The sequence below is a fragment of the Mustela nivalis genome, assembly GCF_964662115.1.
Source record: "Mustela nivalis genome assembly, chromosome: 3".
In the NCBI taxonomy this organism is placed as follows: Eukaryota; Metazoa; Chordata; class Mammalia; order Carnivora; family Mustelidae; genus Mustela; species Mustela nivalis.
Genome location: NC_139022.1, coordinates 163,387,752 through 163,404,671, shown reverse-complemented (window position 1 = coordinate 163,404,671; position 16,920 = coordinate 163,387,752). Strand labels below are relative to the sequence as shown.

Sequence of the window (16,920 nt, the reverse complement as noted above, 5' to 3'; positions counted from 1 at the left end):
ACCCAACCCCTCACCCACATTCCCTCTAAAACCCTCAGTTTGTTTCTCAGAGTCCACAGTCTTTCATGGTTTGTCGCCCCCTCCAGTTTCCCCCAACTCGCTTCTCGTCTCCTTCTCCCAATGTTCTCCATGTTATTCCTTATGCTCCACAAGTAAGTGAAACCATAGGATAATTGACCCTCTTTGCTTGACTTTTGATTTCAGCTTGGGTCATGATCTCAAGGTCGTGTGCTCACTGGGGAATCTGCTTGAGAATCTCTCTTCCTCCACCCATCCCCCCTCTTTCATGCACACTCTCTTCCAAATAAACAAATAGATCTTTAAAAAGTGTCATAGATTCATCACACTTGAGGTTTTTTAAAAATATTTAATAATAACTTGAAGTAATTCTCTATGTGTGTGTATACACACACACACAAATGTATGTGAATTTTAATTCACAGTAAATAATTTCATAGCTAAGCTGGATAATTGCCAAATCAGCCAATTTTAAAGAGAACGATTATTTCCAAACTTATTTCATAGAATGCGTCAATTTATATTCCCTACAAATAAGCCTCCTATATTCACTTGCATAGGGATGCTAGGAATATTTGTCAAAAAGCAGTATCACTAAGGAAATGTCTTCTATTTTCTCATTCTAAATGGATAATAAATGGTTATATTTATCTCTTCATAAATATTTAGGCACAAGAAATTCTGATGAGGTTCTTCATCTAAAAATTATTTTAAAGTGTATTCTACACTCAAAGGTGGAAAATTTTAGATAATATTAGTTTTTCATGCGTTTTATTTCCTAACAGCAAAGGAATCATAAAAGGAAGCTAGATGGCTGGAACAAATGGAGACTATTTCTGAGAAATTGCAATTATCCTTGATTTTTGATTTACTCTTATGTACCACAAGGTGATAAATTTGACAAAAAGTCTTCTTAATGGTCTCTGTGTATGAAGAACTAGTTATCATTCTATTAATGAAGTGCCTCCTCATCCACTCTTTTCCTGTCTAGTGGTCTGAGGCATTGTTAGTATCAAGACTTCTGTCTCCAGTGAAAATCAATGCCTCAAAAAATCTATTTCATTGTTTACACCAGAATTGTTTCACCTTTAGTTCTAAATAATAAGCATTACATAAAATATAAATACATAGTTATTAAAGGCATACTATGAATATACATATTCTCCTGTAAGATAATACTTTCTGAAGGCACTAGAATTAATCTGAAGCTGATATTGAACAAGTAAAGCCAGAGGGACAGAAAGTGTTTTGACTCAAAAATTATTGTCTGGTATTAAGTCAACGGTAACTATTTTATTCTTAATCTATGGTCTATGTTTAAATTCATTTTTGTATGATTTTCTCTCACCGTTCAGTTAGATACTGACTGTATCTATAGTTATTTCATCAATATTAATCCCTTCATCTTTCTTCGGTCACCTTATTCTGAGTTTATATAAACTCACCTATTCTGTAGAATTAATCACTACAACCCGCTAAGTGTACTCTAACAGCCAACCTCCCCTCCACCAATCTCTGCACACCCTCCTTTTTCTTTTTCCCATCGCCTCTGACTCTGAGGAGTGCTTCTCAGAGGCTGAAGAGATGTAAGACACATATACTGCTCTTAATTCTCTTTCTAGTTAGATTATCCATGATGTGAAATTTGGAAAAGATGGGTAATTATAGAAGAAGAAATAACCCATAATTTTGTCATCTGATAAAAAGGATTTATTTTAGTTTATATAATTTCCCTCCCTCCAATATTTGTTTATATATTCAGCCTGTTGTCCAATCCTTCATACTCCTGGAGTTTTGTACCATGATAAATGTCATTGAACAACTTCCCCAATTCTTCCTTCAACAATTTTTCCCTACAAATATATATGATTCCCCATGGTTAAGCAGCAACCATAGAAGTTCCTTAACAATGATACTGCCAAATATCTTATCCTGATTGCCATACTTTTTAAAAATACTTCATATTGTAGGTGTAACTTCCCCATCACACACTCATCTGACATTCTGACTTTTGGTTTCTGACACTCTTTCCAAACCAAAAGAGCTTCTATGTCCTAAACAAACCTTTCCAGAGTCCCTTCCTACAGGACTGATTCTGTCCTTATTATAAGCTATTTTTTTTTTTTTAGGTTTACAAAAGGAACCAACTTCCTGCCTTATTCCCATAACTTCTTGCTGATTTCTCTCCCTCTGTGGGCTTAATGAGAAGAGTAGGAAATTAGAGAATAGCAGGTTCATTTGCAGAAAGTTTTTGCAGGTTCTCTATTCCTAATTAATTGACTTTCTGTTTCTAGGTGACATTAAAACATGGCTAATTATTAATTAACCTATATCTAATTGGTATTCCAGATTTCAGCAAATACTTATGGGGATGTGTTAATTTTGAAATGTGAAGCCTATTTGAATGCATAGTGTCTGAAATTAAGACTTTTCAAATTGATATTGCTCTTTAAAATTTATTTACCAATTTAAAAAGTAACATTAGCACATTAACAATTTATTTCATTATTGCAACCTAATGTAATAACTAGTTTTGAATTCAGTCTGCAATATATGTGCCATGTAATAGTTTATAAAATAGCTATCATTGTGGAGTTCTGTTTTAAGTGTGACACAGAATACCTATTTTGATGGTCAGCATGGTCAGATCTCTTTGAAAACTACCTAGCGTTCAAAAAAACAGATTCTCTAGACGAGGCAGACCGGCTCTAAGGGAAGAGAAAATTTTCTATGTGCATAGTATCCTTCCCTTTCTATATTTTCCAAAGATTCTCATATATTTGACTCCAAAAAGTGCCATTCAAATGTTCTGACTTAAATATTAGACCAGCTTCAAAAGCATAGACCAGAAGAATTAGTGATGTGGGTGTTTTGAGGTTGTCAACCCTCTTCTCTCCTCTGCTGGAAGCTACGTCTCTATTAATGCAAATCCAAATTAATTATCCATAGCTCTTGATAAATACAGCAATTGGGGCACCTGGGTGACTCAGTGGGTTAAAGCCTCTGCTTTGGCTCAGGTCATGATCCCAGGGTCCTGGGATCAGACCCAGCATTGGGCTCTCTGCTCAGCGGGGAGCCTGCTTCCTCCTCTCTCTGCCTGCTTCTCTGCCTGCTTGTGAGCTCCGTCTGTCAAATATATAAAATCTTAGGAAAAAACAAAACAAAACAAAACAAAAAGACAGCAATAGAGGCCCCATGATCTTACCGCATGTCATTAAGATCCCAAACTGCCTATAATTGAACCCAAACAAGGAAATCTGAAACTTAAAGTTATTTTATCCAGAAGAATCAAAAAGAAAAATATGACCAGGCTTTTTGAAAATTTAAAGTAAATTATCCAAGTATCTCTAACTTGGGGTTGGGACTTAACACATCCATGTGAAATAGCGTACATTTACACAAGGTTCCATCCCGAGGAAATGGTTCTGCAGCCATAAGGTAAGATCCTATCTTCCTTTGCGTAATGTACAGCACACCGAATCTTTACTGCATTTTTAGAATAGGGAACTTCCCATGCCAAGATTTAATTAACATTTAAATATTTGAAAGGGGTGGTGATGATGTTGTCTCTAATAAAAAATTTACCTGTCTTGGGATCAATAGAGAAATAAGGTTGTCCCTGAAGAATGCTATAAACGACTCTGGCACTGTTTCCATAGGTCGGGTCATCCGCGTCTGTGGCCTTGACCTGGAGCACATATGCACCTGGAAAATAAGACAGTGTGACTCTAGCATATTTGTTTTTTAGAGCTCAAGGTCATGTGTTTTTTTGTTGTTGTTGTTTTTGTTTTTGTTTTTTTTTAAATCTGATGGACTCCATTTTGTTTTTTTAATTTGGCATTACTCAAATGATTCTGTGTATATACGATGCTACTGAGAATGATGTAACTATTATAACCAAAATGTTGGGCAACGATATAGCTGTTAGTGCAAATGATACATATTTTAAAAATCTATTTTAAAAGCTGTGTTCATTTCCAGTAGCTAGATGATTGAACTGAAAGTCATCATGATAGCTTTATTGATTTATACACCAAAAGAAACATGACACTGCTTACATTAGCTCATCTGCTTACTATAGATGCTTTAATTGCATGATTGGGTTATCAATAGAGAAGCTAAAAGGTTTGAAGGTTTACTGAACTTTAGAGGCTGTAAGTAACTTGCATTGTTATTTAAAAATCAACAACTACATACTACCATTAGGAAGACTTTAATTAGGACGGAATATCTGAGAAATTGAGGATCCAAAAATAATTGCAATTATAGCTACAAGAACACCTCTAGGTCTCAGGACTGAATTAACCTAAGGATTCAGTGACATAAGAAAACATTAAAGGCAATTCAAATTCTCTGTATCTTTTCTCATGTTTTCACTAAGAGAAGTTAAAAGGAGATTTTACTTGTATTTTTGTCTTATATAGTCATGGTCATAGTTAAGTCTTTCTCTAAGACCTTTTTGACTATATCTTCATATCCTGTTCAGCATTACTATACTGAGTTGAGAACAAAGTAAAATCAAAATGATCAAGTTCAATATAAGTAAAATCAATACGTTGCACAAAGGGAGGGATACGTACACCCAAAGTTAGAAAATGGACAGAATGCTCCTATTCTTAGAGGCACTCAAAGTGACTTCTTAATTTTGGGAACAAAGGGTTTCTCCTTTCCAGTCAATTATTCATTCAGGCTTTACACTTCAGGTGGTACAAAACTGGAACAAACCCAATCTTGGTTTATTTGTCAACTAAGAGAATGAAACATCTCTTCCCCCCTACCATTTTGTCTGTTTGTCAGGTTAGTAAAAAAAGAAATTTAAAAATGATAACTTTCAATAGACATTCAATATCAAATGGGATTGAGTAGACATTCAATACCAAATGTTTTAATCTTAAGAATGTTTTGGTGAATTCTAGCTATTTCAAGACATGAATGATAGGTTTTATTTCAACAGTCTTTTCCAGGAAAGGAAACTTCTAGAAGAAAAGTAGGCACCTATTTCTGAGATGTCAAGACTGATAACATTCCTTATCATCCACTATCACCATCATGATCATCATTATCAATATTTGCAACATCATTAATAATTATTTGACAAATAGGCATTAAGGACCTATATTAGATATCCATCAAAAGTATGTTATCTTTTATGCTATAGGAATGAAGTGTTGCAAGAGTAACTTCCCTTCTTTCCTCCTTTCTGTCACACAGTGATTTTCCTGGTTTGACCTATATCATTACTATCACTGCATTGCACATGTGCTATATCAGCAAAGTCTACAAATATTAAATAACTACCCAATCCTAAGTATAAATGTTGTAATTAAATAGTTGTGAGTAGTTCTTCTTTAAGGATATTTTGAAGAAAAAGGTATTATGTCTGCTAAGAAATGTTTAGTGACAAATTCAATAAACTTTAACCTAACTCTCACCTATGCTTAATAAGAAAGACGAAGATGAATAAGATAGGCAATATTTCTTAATTCACTCTTTAAATTTTTGAGTTTAAATTAAAAAAAAATTAACATACAACCTTTAAAACTACTTTTGGAAGAAACTATTTTTCTGTATACTTGGTTAATGTTCATATTAATATTAAGAACAAAAATGTAAAAGGGGAGATGCTGTATTATTCATCTCTGTCCTTCTTATTGAGCATATGGTTATAGCAGTATAATCTACAATAGCCAAATGATGAAAACAGCTGAAAGTCCATCAACTGATGAATGAATAAAGAAGCTTTCCCTCTCTCTCTCTCACATACACACATGCGTGCGCACACACGCACACACACATGGGAATATTACTCAACCATAAGAATGAAATCTTGCCATTTCCAACGACATGAATGGAGTTAACGAGTATGATTCTAGGCCAAATAAGTCAGTCAGGGAAGACAATCACCACATGATTTCACACAGGTGTGGAATTTAAGGAACAAATGAGCATAGGGGACAAAAGAGAGAGGTAAACCAAGAAACTGATTCTTAACTGTAGAGAACAAACTAATTATTACCAGAGGGGAAGTGGACAGAGGGATGGGTGAAATAGGTGATGGGGGTTAAGGAGGACACTTGTGATGAGTATCAAGTGCTGTATGGAAGTCTTGACTCACTATACTGTACACCTGAAACTAATATTACACTATGAGTTAACGAATAGAACTTTAATAAAATCTTTAAAAAAATGAATGTCCACTCAGTTATAGTAGAAATTATCTTCAGTTTAGTGAAAAGGTTATTCACTAAGAACCATATCAAATTTGAGAGCTCTGAGAAGTGCCTCCATAGGTGTTTACAAGGAAACAACTAAACATCATTATATCAGCTTGTTTTGCCAGATGCTCCCTGACATTTTACAAACTAATGCAAAGACAGAGATTCCCTCCATTGGAAAGACTCAGTTGATCATCTGGAGCATGTAAGTGTCAAAATACTACCTTCTGCAGGGCTTGGATAGCACAGCAGTTCCTGAACCTATTAAGCACTCAGTACCCAAGAAGTGGGAGCAGGAGGTTACCCTGGGAACATGTTCAGTGTGCAACAAGGAAACAATATAATCACAAAAACTGGAGTAGTCTGCTTGTACCTAGCAGTCATCTTGAGATGTATTCTCTTATCACCCAAATTCAGAGCGACAATGTAACCACTCCAAATGCTGAAGTGCAGAGAGGATGTAACTCAACGAGAAAGCATTCTTTTACATCTAGTTGGAGACAGCATGTACAATATGCAATGGAGAATACTGAACTACTTAAGTTTTTCAGTAACACTGCTCCGATTGGTAGTAAGTTAATTCATGTAGTTTTTAATAATGCAGCTACTACTAAAAGAGTTATTTTATAGTAATAATTAAATCTAAATCTAAGCAGTCACTCTCTATATATGTATAAGATATAAGTTAATATCACATATATGCATGCATTTATAGAATACCAAGGGACAGAAAAAGTGAACACTGAGAGTTATAGAAATATCATCTAGAAAGAACAGTCTTTAGGAGAAGCCCATTTGCTATAAACTGCAACTAAATCAGGGTTTCACTAAAATACCTAAATACTTGAGAGTTAATATGAGAACCAATTTAGATAGAATTACTTGTACAGATATGTAAAAATATTTTCAAAAAATTAGTTGCATTTTGTAAATTCACAGTTGTAATATGATAGGATTTCAGGGTTTTTTTTGTTTTTTGTTTTTGTTTTTGTTTTTGTTTTTGTTTTGTTTTGTTTTGTTTTGTTTTTTAATATGAGGATGTCCTTTATTGTCAACAAGAATGGGCTCGTATAAAATGGTAGAGAGAAAAGAAAAAAATAATAAAAAATAAAATAAAATGGTAGAGAGGTTGGGGCGCCTGGGTGGCTCAGTGGGCCTTCGGCTCTGGTTATGATCCCAGGGTCTGGGATGGAGCCTCACATCAGGCCTGCTTCCCCCTCTCTCTCTGCCTGCCTTTCTGCCTACTTGTGATCTCTATCTGTCAAATAAATAAATGAAATCTTTAAAAAAAAAAATGGTAGAGAGGTTGGAATTGAACTGAGCCTTAACTCACAATTTCTGCCCAAGTAGACATTAACTTGTTGATTGATTAATTTATTCTTTCATTCAACAAATGTTCAGTGGTACATACCATATACCAGGTACTATTCTCAACCATAAAAAGCAATGTGTTGCAAAACTATTTGTTCTGGTAAATGCTTCCTCCAGCATGATCATTCTATATCCCTTGCATTTTTTAACATTTGAGGTGTTAAAAAAAAAAAAAAGACTTGGTAGAAATAAGTTGAAAATATAAGTGGATTATGGGGCACCTCTGTGGCTCAGTTGGTTAAGTGACTCCTGATTTGGGGTCAGGTCATGATCAGCGTCCTGGGATCGAGCCCTGCTCTGTGCTCAGTGGAGAATCTGCTGGATATTTTCTCTCTCCCTCTGCCTCTGCCCCTCCTCCTGCTCATGCTCTCCCTCTCTCTCTGTATCTCTCTAAAATAAATAAATAAATCTTTAAAAAAAGAAAATATACGTGAATTATAACTAATTTGTGGCTTCCATAAAGTCTTTTTTAAAAATTTCCTAGCTGTATAAAAATATTCTACTCATTCAGTATGTTCTTTGCTTTTTATCACCCTGCAATTGTCTCAGGTGGTCTGGGGCCTCACTTTCCTAATTGCAAGCCTGAAAAAAAATCCTAATTTTTTCCTCTCTAGCGCCTTTCACACAGGAGCCTCAGAGTCACTGTCCCATAGCACAAGGTTGGTCACATTGCTCCCCTTTCCTTTACAAAATAAATTAATTTTTTTAAAGCTCTATTTTTTTTTAACCCCTTAGGTCTTAAAACCTAAGAGGTTCCTATTCCTCTTGAAAGAAAAATCACCTAAACTCATGGGCATGACAGGGATGGGTTTCAGAATCTCTGCAGATTACGTTTCTGATGGTGCTGTGGGACACCCCACACGGAGCCTGTAAGTACTTAGTTACGGCGAAGCTAAGGCTCTTTCCTGTCTCTGTATACTTGCCCACGGGGTCCTGCTACCCAGAACCCTTCAGCCTCCACCCCTTGAAGAAATATTCCACACCCTTGATGTCCCAACTCCCCTGTCACCTCTGTGAATGCTTGTTTTTCTACTACCAGCACAGATTCTTTGTTCATGCCTCTGTATTCCCAAGAGTCTTAACACATTTTTGTTTTTTGAAACTCAGTTCATTATGTGCTTCTTCTCATGGGCTACAAAATCTTTTACATCATCAGCAGTTCCATATTCATTCTTCTCACAGCCCATCTGTTATGACATAAGTCCCAAATAAATATTTATCAGTTGAATACAAACAGTACTATAGGTATGTCCGAAAGACACACATACTATATACACTATACTCTAAATGGAGACCTTGCAGTTAGTTATGGCCTTTAGAGTACTTTTTGACACGACATTGTGAGTTTAACTTATCTTGAATTTCTAAAGCACATCACCGTTTTCACTTCAGAAAGCAGAACCAAAAGGAGTGGTATTGCATTAAAAAAAAAAAATCAAATAAGCAAGATTGTACCACAATATGAAATGCACACCCAAGGGGAGTTAATATAAGTTGTTTTGCTGATGATTTTAACCCTTCACAAGACTGAAATATAAATAGTGAAAAAGAGACAAATCACATCAAGAGAGACAAGTAGGGCACCAGGTGGCTCAGTGGGTTAAGCCACTGCCTTCGGTTCAGGTCATAATCTCAAGGTCCTGGGATTGAGTCCTGCATCCGGCTCTCTGCTCAGCAGGGAGCCTGCTTCCTCCTCTCTCTCTGCCTGCCTCCCTGCCACTTGTGATCTCTATCAATTAAATAAATAAAATCTTTTAAAAAAAAGAGAGACATGTAACTTTCTTTCAGCTTTTGCCTTATGTATATATTGCATTATAACCAGGAAATAATGCAATTCTACTTAGAAAAGTATAGAATGAAATACACAGACATTTCTTTCCAAATAGGATTGGAAAATAAAATGTACACTTTATTACATAAAAAAGTACATCAAACAGCAGAGAAATGGAAAGCTGAAGGGTTTTTAGAATGAAGTTAAAGATCATGTGCGTGTGTGTGTGCGCACACGCAGACATGAAAAGATCCTACAAAGGAATAGGATATTATTACACATTGAAACATGAGATCTGCTAAAGTCAGATTTAATTATAAAGTAAAATTAAGCATGAATGCACAACAGGTGAGTTTAGTCTTTAAAGTAACTAGGTCTTTAATCAATTTTGCATTAGACCTCACTGCACTACTCATGAACACTTGGCTCTTAGATTCCTTCTATGGATTCTCTTCCTATATTTGCCCTTTAAACTTGTAAATGGTTCTTCTATCCTCTTTATCATCAACAAAGTCTACCTATAAAACTTTCACAGGGATTAAGGAGAGCATCAATTCCTAGGCTTCCATCAGATAGTCTAACTTAAATGTTTGTGGATGTGCCAGGTATGAGAAAGTTTTGAAATCTTTGTAGATGAGTCTGATAAGCCAAGTCCTACACAGTTTCGCCAATTAAGAAAGACTGATTGCTCACCATTGTGGTTATTGTTTTTGCCTCTAGAGCCTTAAAGCCTACACTTGAATCGTATTGACCTCTAGCCAATCATGTGACTTCAAACTAAATACTCAATCTCTCCATTTTAGTTTCTTCCTATGAAAAGAAAGTGAAAAAATAGCATCTTCTAGCAGTATTAAATGAGCTAATGCTAGTTAAGAAATTATAATAAGTTTTCCACATAGTATGTGCTATTTAAGTGTGTGGCCAAAACATGTGTACATACTTAACTTTCTATTCTACTCCACACATAAGGTAACAAGACCCAAATATGTAACACTAGCCCAATTCCTGTACTCAAGTGCCCCATCCTAATATTCTTATACTGATCTGGACTTTATCTCCTATATTTGAGAAAAAAATGTAATTTTGGAAAATGTTTTAAAGGACATTAAAATAGAAACAAGTAGACTACAACAATGTTGTTCTACTTTGTTAGAGACCCAAGTAAGAAGAGTTGGTATACTTGTTAAATCTGCCTGAAATAACCAGAACTTTTAAAGATTAGTAAAGATATATGTCATTAAAAATCCCCCAGAGTTGGGGCACCTGGGTGGCTCAGTGGGTTAGGCCTCTGCCTTCAGCTCAGGTCATGATCTCAGGGTCCTGGGGTCGAGCCCCGCACAGGCTTTCTGCTCAGCAGGGAGCCAGCTTCCCACCCCCTCCCCCACCCCGTCTGTCTCTGCCTACTTGTGATCTCTCTCTCTCTCTCTCTCTGTCAAATAAACAAATAAATAAATCTTTAAAAAAAAATCTCCCAGAGTGGATTGTATGCCCTCTTGAACTATACTTCTAGGATAAGAGCAGGCAATTTGGTTTTATACTGGCCTCAACTCTGACTCTCCTCAGCCTGGCTACAGAGCAGCCCTTGGCACACCCAATGCTTTGACATCCACTTAGGATTTGGTATTCAGTCCAAGCACCCAAAAGCACTCTAAGGTTATAAAACTTTCCTTCTAGATATATACTAAATATTTTAGACTATACATATTTACACCTTGTGATTTAAATGTACTTTGATGGATAAGGGAATCCATTTTTATGAGCACTTTATCTCTCCATTGTGTGCCAAGAACTCTATACCACATACACCAGTAAAAATGCTAATGACTGCTCCCAGTGACACACTAAATTCCAATTACCAGTGATGATACACTGTTGCTTCCTTTGTGCCCAATGTAATTGGAAATTATTTTCATGGATGCTGTCAGAAAATTCCATAGAAAACATGATGAAATACATGAGTTTGGAATTCATTCATTCAGTGGCTTTCAGTTATAATTCTCTAAGCTTTGTATTTTTTCCATGAGGTATTGTATCCTTAAGGGAAAAAAAAAATTGCTTTTCATTATATGCAGTTAGCCAAGATGTTAAGGACAATTAATGTAATTCATTATTTAACACACATTCTATACTCTTAAAATTATTTGTTTTTATTTGATTGGATGATTCTGCCATATTAAGGATAAAACAAAGATCTTTATCTCTTTACCCATTTACAGATCTTTCTCAGCCCACCATGAGGTTACATGCTGATAAACACATCCTAGGTTGAACATTATCATAAGTTCAAAATACATTTAATACCTCTGAGCTACTGACCTAAGGGACATCATAGGTTAGCCTAGCCTAACCCAAACACACTCAGAACACTTACATTAGACTACAGTTGGGCAAAGTCATCTAACATAAAGTCTATCTAGAGATTATCTGTATTTATCTATCCATCCATCTACCCATCCATTATGTGTGTGTGTGTGTGTGTACTAGCTTTAGCAAAAGAAAGAATACAATTTTTTTAAATTTTATTTATTTATTTGTCAAAGAGAGAGAGAGAGAGAGAGAGAGAGAAAGCTAGCGAGCACAAGCAGACAGAGTGGCAGAGGAAGAAGAAGCAGGCTCCCTGCAGAGCAAGTAGCCCGATGCAGGACTCCATCCCAGGATCATGACCTGAGCCAAAGGCAGCGGCTTAACCAACTGAGCCACCCAGGCATCCCCCAAAAATAAAAATTGTATATGTACGTGTATAGGGTGTGTGTGTGTGTGTGTGTGTGTGTGTGTGTGTGAGTGTGTGTACAAACCAGTAGAGTTGGATCCTAGAACTAACTCTGTAATTAAATAGATATATGATTGTTTTGCAAGTTATTTCAATTATGTAAGAATAATAATGTAATTTGAGTGAATAGTATGGTAATCCACTTCCCCAATGAATCCTACCTAAGCTTAAAACTCTCTGCATAGATAGTCATATATCACTATGCCCTTCACACTTCCATTTATGTTAAAAGAAGCTTAACTCCTGTGAAGGCAGTTGGCTCCAGTTTAGCTGACAAATAAAAGCTTTCCCCACCCCCCACTTCTTGAATATTTAAGAAGTGTAAAGGTAACCCATTTCTATAAACCTATAAAACCAGAGATGTTTGTTAAGAACTTCTGGGAAATGCTCTCTTTTCTCTTCTTCCCTGGAAGCTGGTATGCAAAAGTCTGAACTACCAAAGTCATTTCAACATGTTGGGGAAAACTTGACTAGAGATAGTGAGACACAAGAGGTCACAAGCTTGTGAATCCCAGGAAAGAGGATGAGGAGTCTTGATCAAATGTGGCTGAAGCTCAGCCTCCAAACATTTTGATCATTTGAGGCCAGAAACCCCTTTTTGTGTGGGATTTTATACTTGAAGCTGGATTGGGATTTTTTTTTAATAACTTTCAAATTAACAAAATTTTGGCAAGTCACTTAAACTCTCTAAGCCTGCTATTTCAAATTGAAAGGAGGAGCATAATTACTTGGGATCACTTGGAACTCATTTTGCCTTAACTCATGAGTAATGCAGATAAATTGCTTAGCATCATAACTGACACATAAGAAACCCACATCAAAGTGGTCATTGTTAAAATTCTTCAACTTTATAATGAAGGGTAATATTTTATTGTTTCCCTCTAATTCTAATAATTGGTGGTGCAAATTGAAACAAAATCCAATCTTAATGCTTTTCAGAATGTCTTTCCCGTTACTAGAGATTAATCTTTTGGTTATAATATTTTGAAAATATTATTGCTCTGTCCAAATCGTTCAATGGTGTGCCATGCATCACCACGTGGCATCTGGATTCCTTCAAGACGGTTCAAAGTCTGAAATCCATCTGTGTTTTCGTTCTAAAATATACATTCTAAAATTTAACTCCTCAGCTTCTCAAACCTCCTCTTTGGGAAGTTTGTTATACCTACTATCCAACAAAAATCAGGACTCTGCTAATTAATTTGGGGGTAACAAGTCTGAACCTCTCATCTAAGAGTTAAAAACATGTATGTGGGTCATAAGGAATACCCAGAGGGAAGGGGAAGAAATCAGCGATGGAGACAAACCATGAGAGACTCTGGACTCTGAGAAATGAAGTGAAGTTTTCAGAGGATGGCGGATGGGGGATGGGGTAACCAGGTGATGGGTATTAAGGAGGGCACGTGTTGTGATGAGCACTGGGTGTTACATGCAACTAATGAGTTGCTGAACACTACATCAAAAACTACTGATGTACTTACTACATGCTGGCTAACTGAACATAATTAAGAAATAAAAATAAATGAATAGAGAAACCTGGGTGGCTCAAGGGTTAAAGCCTCTGCCTTCAGCTCAGGTCGTGATTGCGAGGTCCTGGGATCCAGCCCCGCATCGGGCTCTCTGCTCAGCGGGGAGGCTGCTGCCTCCTCTCTCTCTGCCTACCTCTCTGCCTACTTGTGATCTATGTCTGTCAAATGAATAAAATCTTTAAAAAATAAATAAAAATAAATGAATGAATAAATAAATAACATATATCTGAATTTCATAACAGTTTGTAAAATATAAATTAAGCTCTTTTGGTTTCTTCCACTATTGCCTGTGCCCAAACCACATCACATGATTCAGTCTACTTCGAGAAGTACCACAGACAAACTTGCTCACTGTTAGACTTTCACAGAATACAAAACGTCCACAGCTCCTTCCCTTCGCTGAAATCTTGCTTTCCCCTGAGCCTAGTTCCTCGCTAGTAGTGCATTTCAGACTCACAGCTACCTTTCGTCAGCCATCCAACACAGCTTTTGATTTACTAGTCTTTCCCCCAAGAGTGCAAGGTGATTCTCATGTTCACCTGCTTTGTCTAAAGGCATCTAAGAGGTTGATACAAATCTCTCTCCCCATGTTGCCTCCAACAATGGCTTTCTACTGTGATCACCCTTTCTTAATCTTCTCTACGGACTCCTTTTCCTCTCCTTGGCCTTCAAAGATTCATGAACTTCGGGTTTTCTCTCACTCTGTATGCCTAACTAGACACTTTGATTTCTTATTAGCCTCTAGGTGCCAGCGACTGGATCATCATGTATATCGGCCAGTTTCTGACATAACAAAATTGCAAGTTAACTAAGCCAAGATATGCCTGATTTCTTGGTCACAGTCTACATTTTTTAATCACATTTTACACCCAGGGCAATCTCTTTCACTGACTTAGCGTTGCTAAAATATGTTTGTCCTCTCCAATCTGCCACTACTTTTGTTCAAAAATTTGTTTTCCACTTGACTTATAGCACTATAATATATATCAGTGTTTCCTGCTATAACAACCTGCCATCCACCTTGTGTATTTAAGCCACATTTTTTGTTTTTCAAATTGTAAATCTGATTTTGTCCTCAGCACTATATCCCTCATGTTCTTTGGGAATCGGCCTCTACCTACATTTCCAGGTTCATCTCTTGCCACACTGTCCATTTCTCGCTGCTTCAATACAGTGTCTCTTCCCTATGACATACCATTACTTCATATCCTGCTCTTTGCAGGTTTGCCATGGATGTCAGAAACGTCCTTTGGCACCCAGGAGAACGGCAGCCCAAATTAAGCACTGGCCTCACTAGCTTCTCTTTCAGAAGCTCATTCCCATATGCTCACAGACTGTCTAGTTTCACTTCTCTGCTGTTTCCATGAGGCAGCAAGCATGATCTACAGTTCACAGTAAAATCTTTGCTTTTTGGAATCCTAATACCTACTATGGAGCCCAGTACATAATGGACATGTAAAAGACATGCCTCTTGAATGAGAATTTTTTTTAAAAAAATGATTTGGGCTTAGAAAATATTTTTGATTAGCTGATATTAGAGGTTAACCATGAAACCTTTATAATATCCTTTAGTTGAGGCAAAAGATTCAATGTCCCCTCCTGTCAACAGTTTTGACAGTGAGGCTGCTTTGTTGTCTGTTACAGAAATCAAAGGAATAGCTTCAAATCAAAAGTGCCTTGAGAACTCTTAAAACCAGTTCCAAAAGAATAAAAGAAATCAATTACGAGCACTCCGGTCATCGTGACTCATTAAATCCAGCTAGGTCTACAGAAGAGTGTTTAATTCTACTGTTACAAGGAAAGAATGAACTTTTGTAAAAGCAAGAATTATACTAAGGTCACTTTTATGGAAAGTTATTATTGTAATAAATAGCAGTTCACACTACCTGGAACCAAGGGAGTTGGTCATTGATTATTTCACAAACTCAAAAACATGACCACGTGACATAGCACTATTGGCAAGAATACTTATGAATCCACATAAACAGTGATGGATGCAAAAAACAAAAACAAAAACAAAAACAGTGATGGATGCTATGGGTAGTTATGAAGTAACCATAATTATCATAATTATAACCATGAATGTTTAAATAATCTTAGCTAATAGAGAAAGGTATGTTATTAGTGTGTAAATTACTGTGGTTTTAGTTCAAGGTTTTGTTTTTTTTTTTTCCTTTTATGTTGCTGTGGTTGAATGTTACAATGATTTAAGCTGAGATTTGGTTTTGATAATTGTTACAAAAATAGAAGACTCAGAAGCCTACTTGTTTTGCTAGATTCATTGTAACCCAGTTTGTCAGGGCAGGATGTGCTGTATCTAAACAAAACTCAAACTTTATTAGACTTCCTATACTTTCCTTTTTTTTTTTTAATTCAAATTTAATTAGCTAATATATAATGTATTACTAGTTTCAACAGTAGAGGTCAGTGATTCATCAGTCTTATATAACACCGAGTGTTCAATACATCACATGACCTCCTTAATGTCCATCACCCAGTTACTACATCCCCCCTCCCCTCTCATCTCCTGCAGCCTTCAGTTTGTTTCCTATGATTAAGAGTCTCTTATGGTTTCTTTCTCTCTGATTTTGTCCTGTTTTGTTTTTTCCCCTCTTCCCCTATGATCCTCTGTTTTCTTTCTTAAATTCCACGTATGAGTGAGATCATAGATAATTGTCTTTCTCTGATTGACTTATTTCTCTTAGCATAATACCCTCTAGTTCCATCCACATCATTGCAAATGGCAATATTTCATTTTTTGATGGCCAAGTAATATTCCATTGCATATATGTACCAAGTCTTTACCCATTCATCTGCCAATGGACATCTAGGCTCTTTCATCATTTAGCTATTTTAGACATGCTGCTATAAACACCCGGGTGCAGGTGCCCCTTCAGATCACTACATTTGTATCTTTGGGGTAAGATTTCATATGCTTTCTAATATAAAGTCCCCCAGTTGACACAGAAATGACAATGAATAAGCCAAATAATCCCACCCCATTTTCTTTAGCTATAAAGTAAGAGTTTGAGGACTAGATGTCTTTAGATTCCACTATACAAACACATATTGTGATTTTGGACAGAGGAACCTAATTAAATCAATCTCTGATCAAGTTAAATTTCAATAAATTTATTGACATTGTTCCCTTCACTTAGGTTTTCTATGAAATTTTCATTCCATATGATTCTCTCTTGAGAATGAAACACAAGGTTTAAATTTTAAGAAGTTATAGTTATCTTTCTC

General features: G+C 36.2%; 1 protein-coding gene across 3 annotated transcripts in view; it reads right to left on the bottom strand.

Annotated features, from left to right (window-relative positions):
• The window catches only part of CDH12 (cadherin 12), a 998,766-nt gene that overhangs the window by 86,426 nt on the left and 895,420 nt on the right, over positions 1 to 16,920 (bottom strand). For all 3 annotated transcript variants that reach the window (XM_082725875.1, XM_082725876.1, XM_082725877.1), the window contains one exon: positions 3,604 to 3,723. In XM_082725875.1, the coding sequence (XP_082582001.1) occupies positions 3,604 to 3,723 (120 nt within the window). The remainder of the gene's footprint in view (positions 1 to 3,603; positions 3,724 to 16,920) is intronic.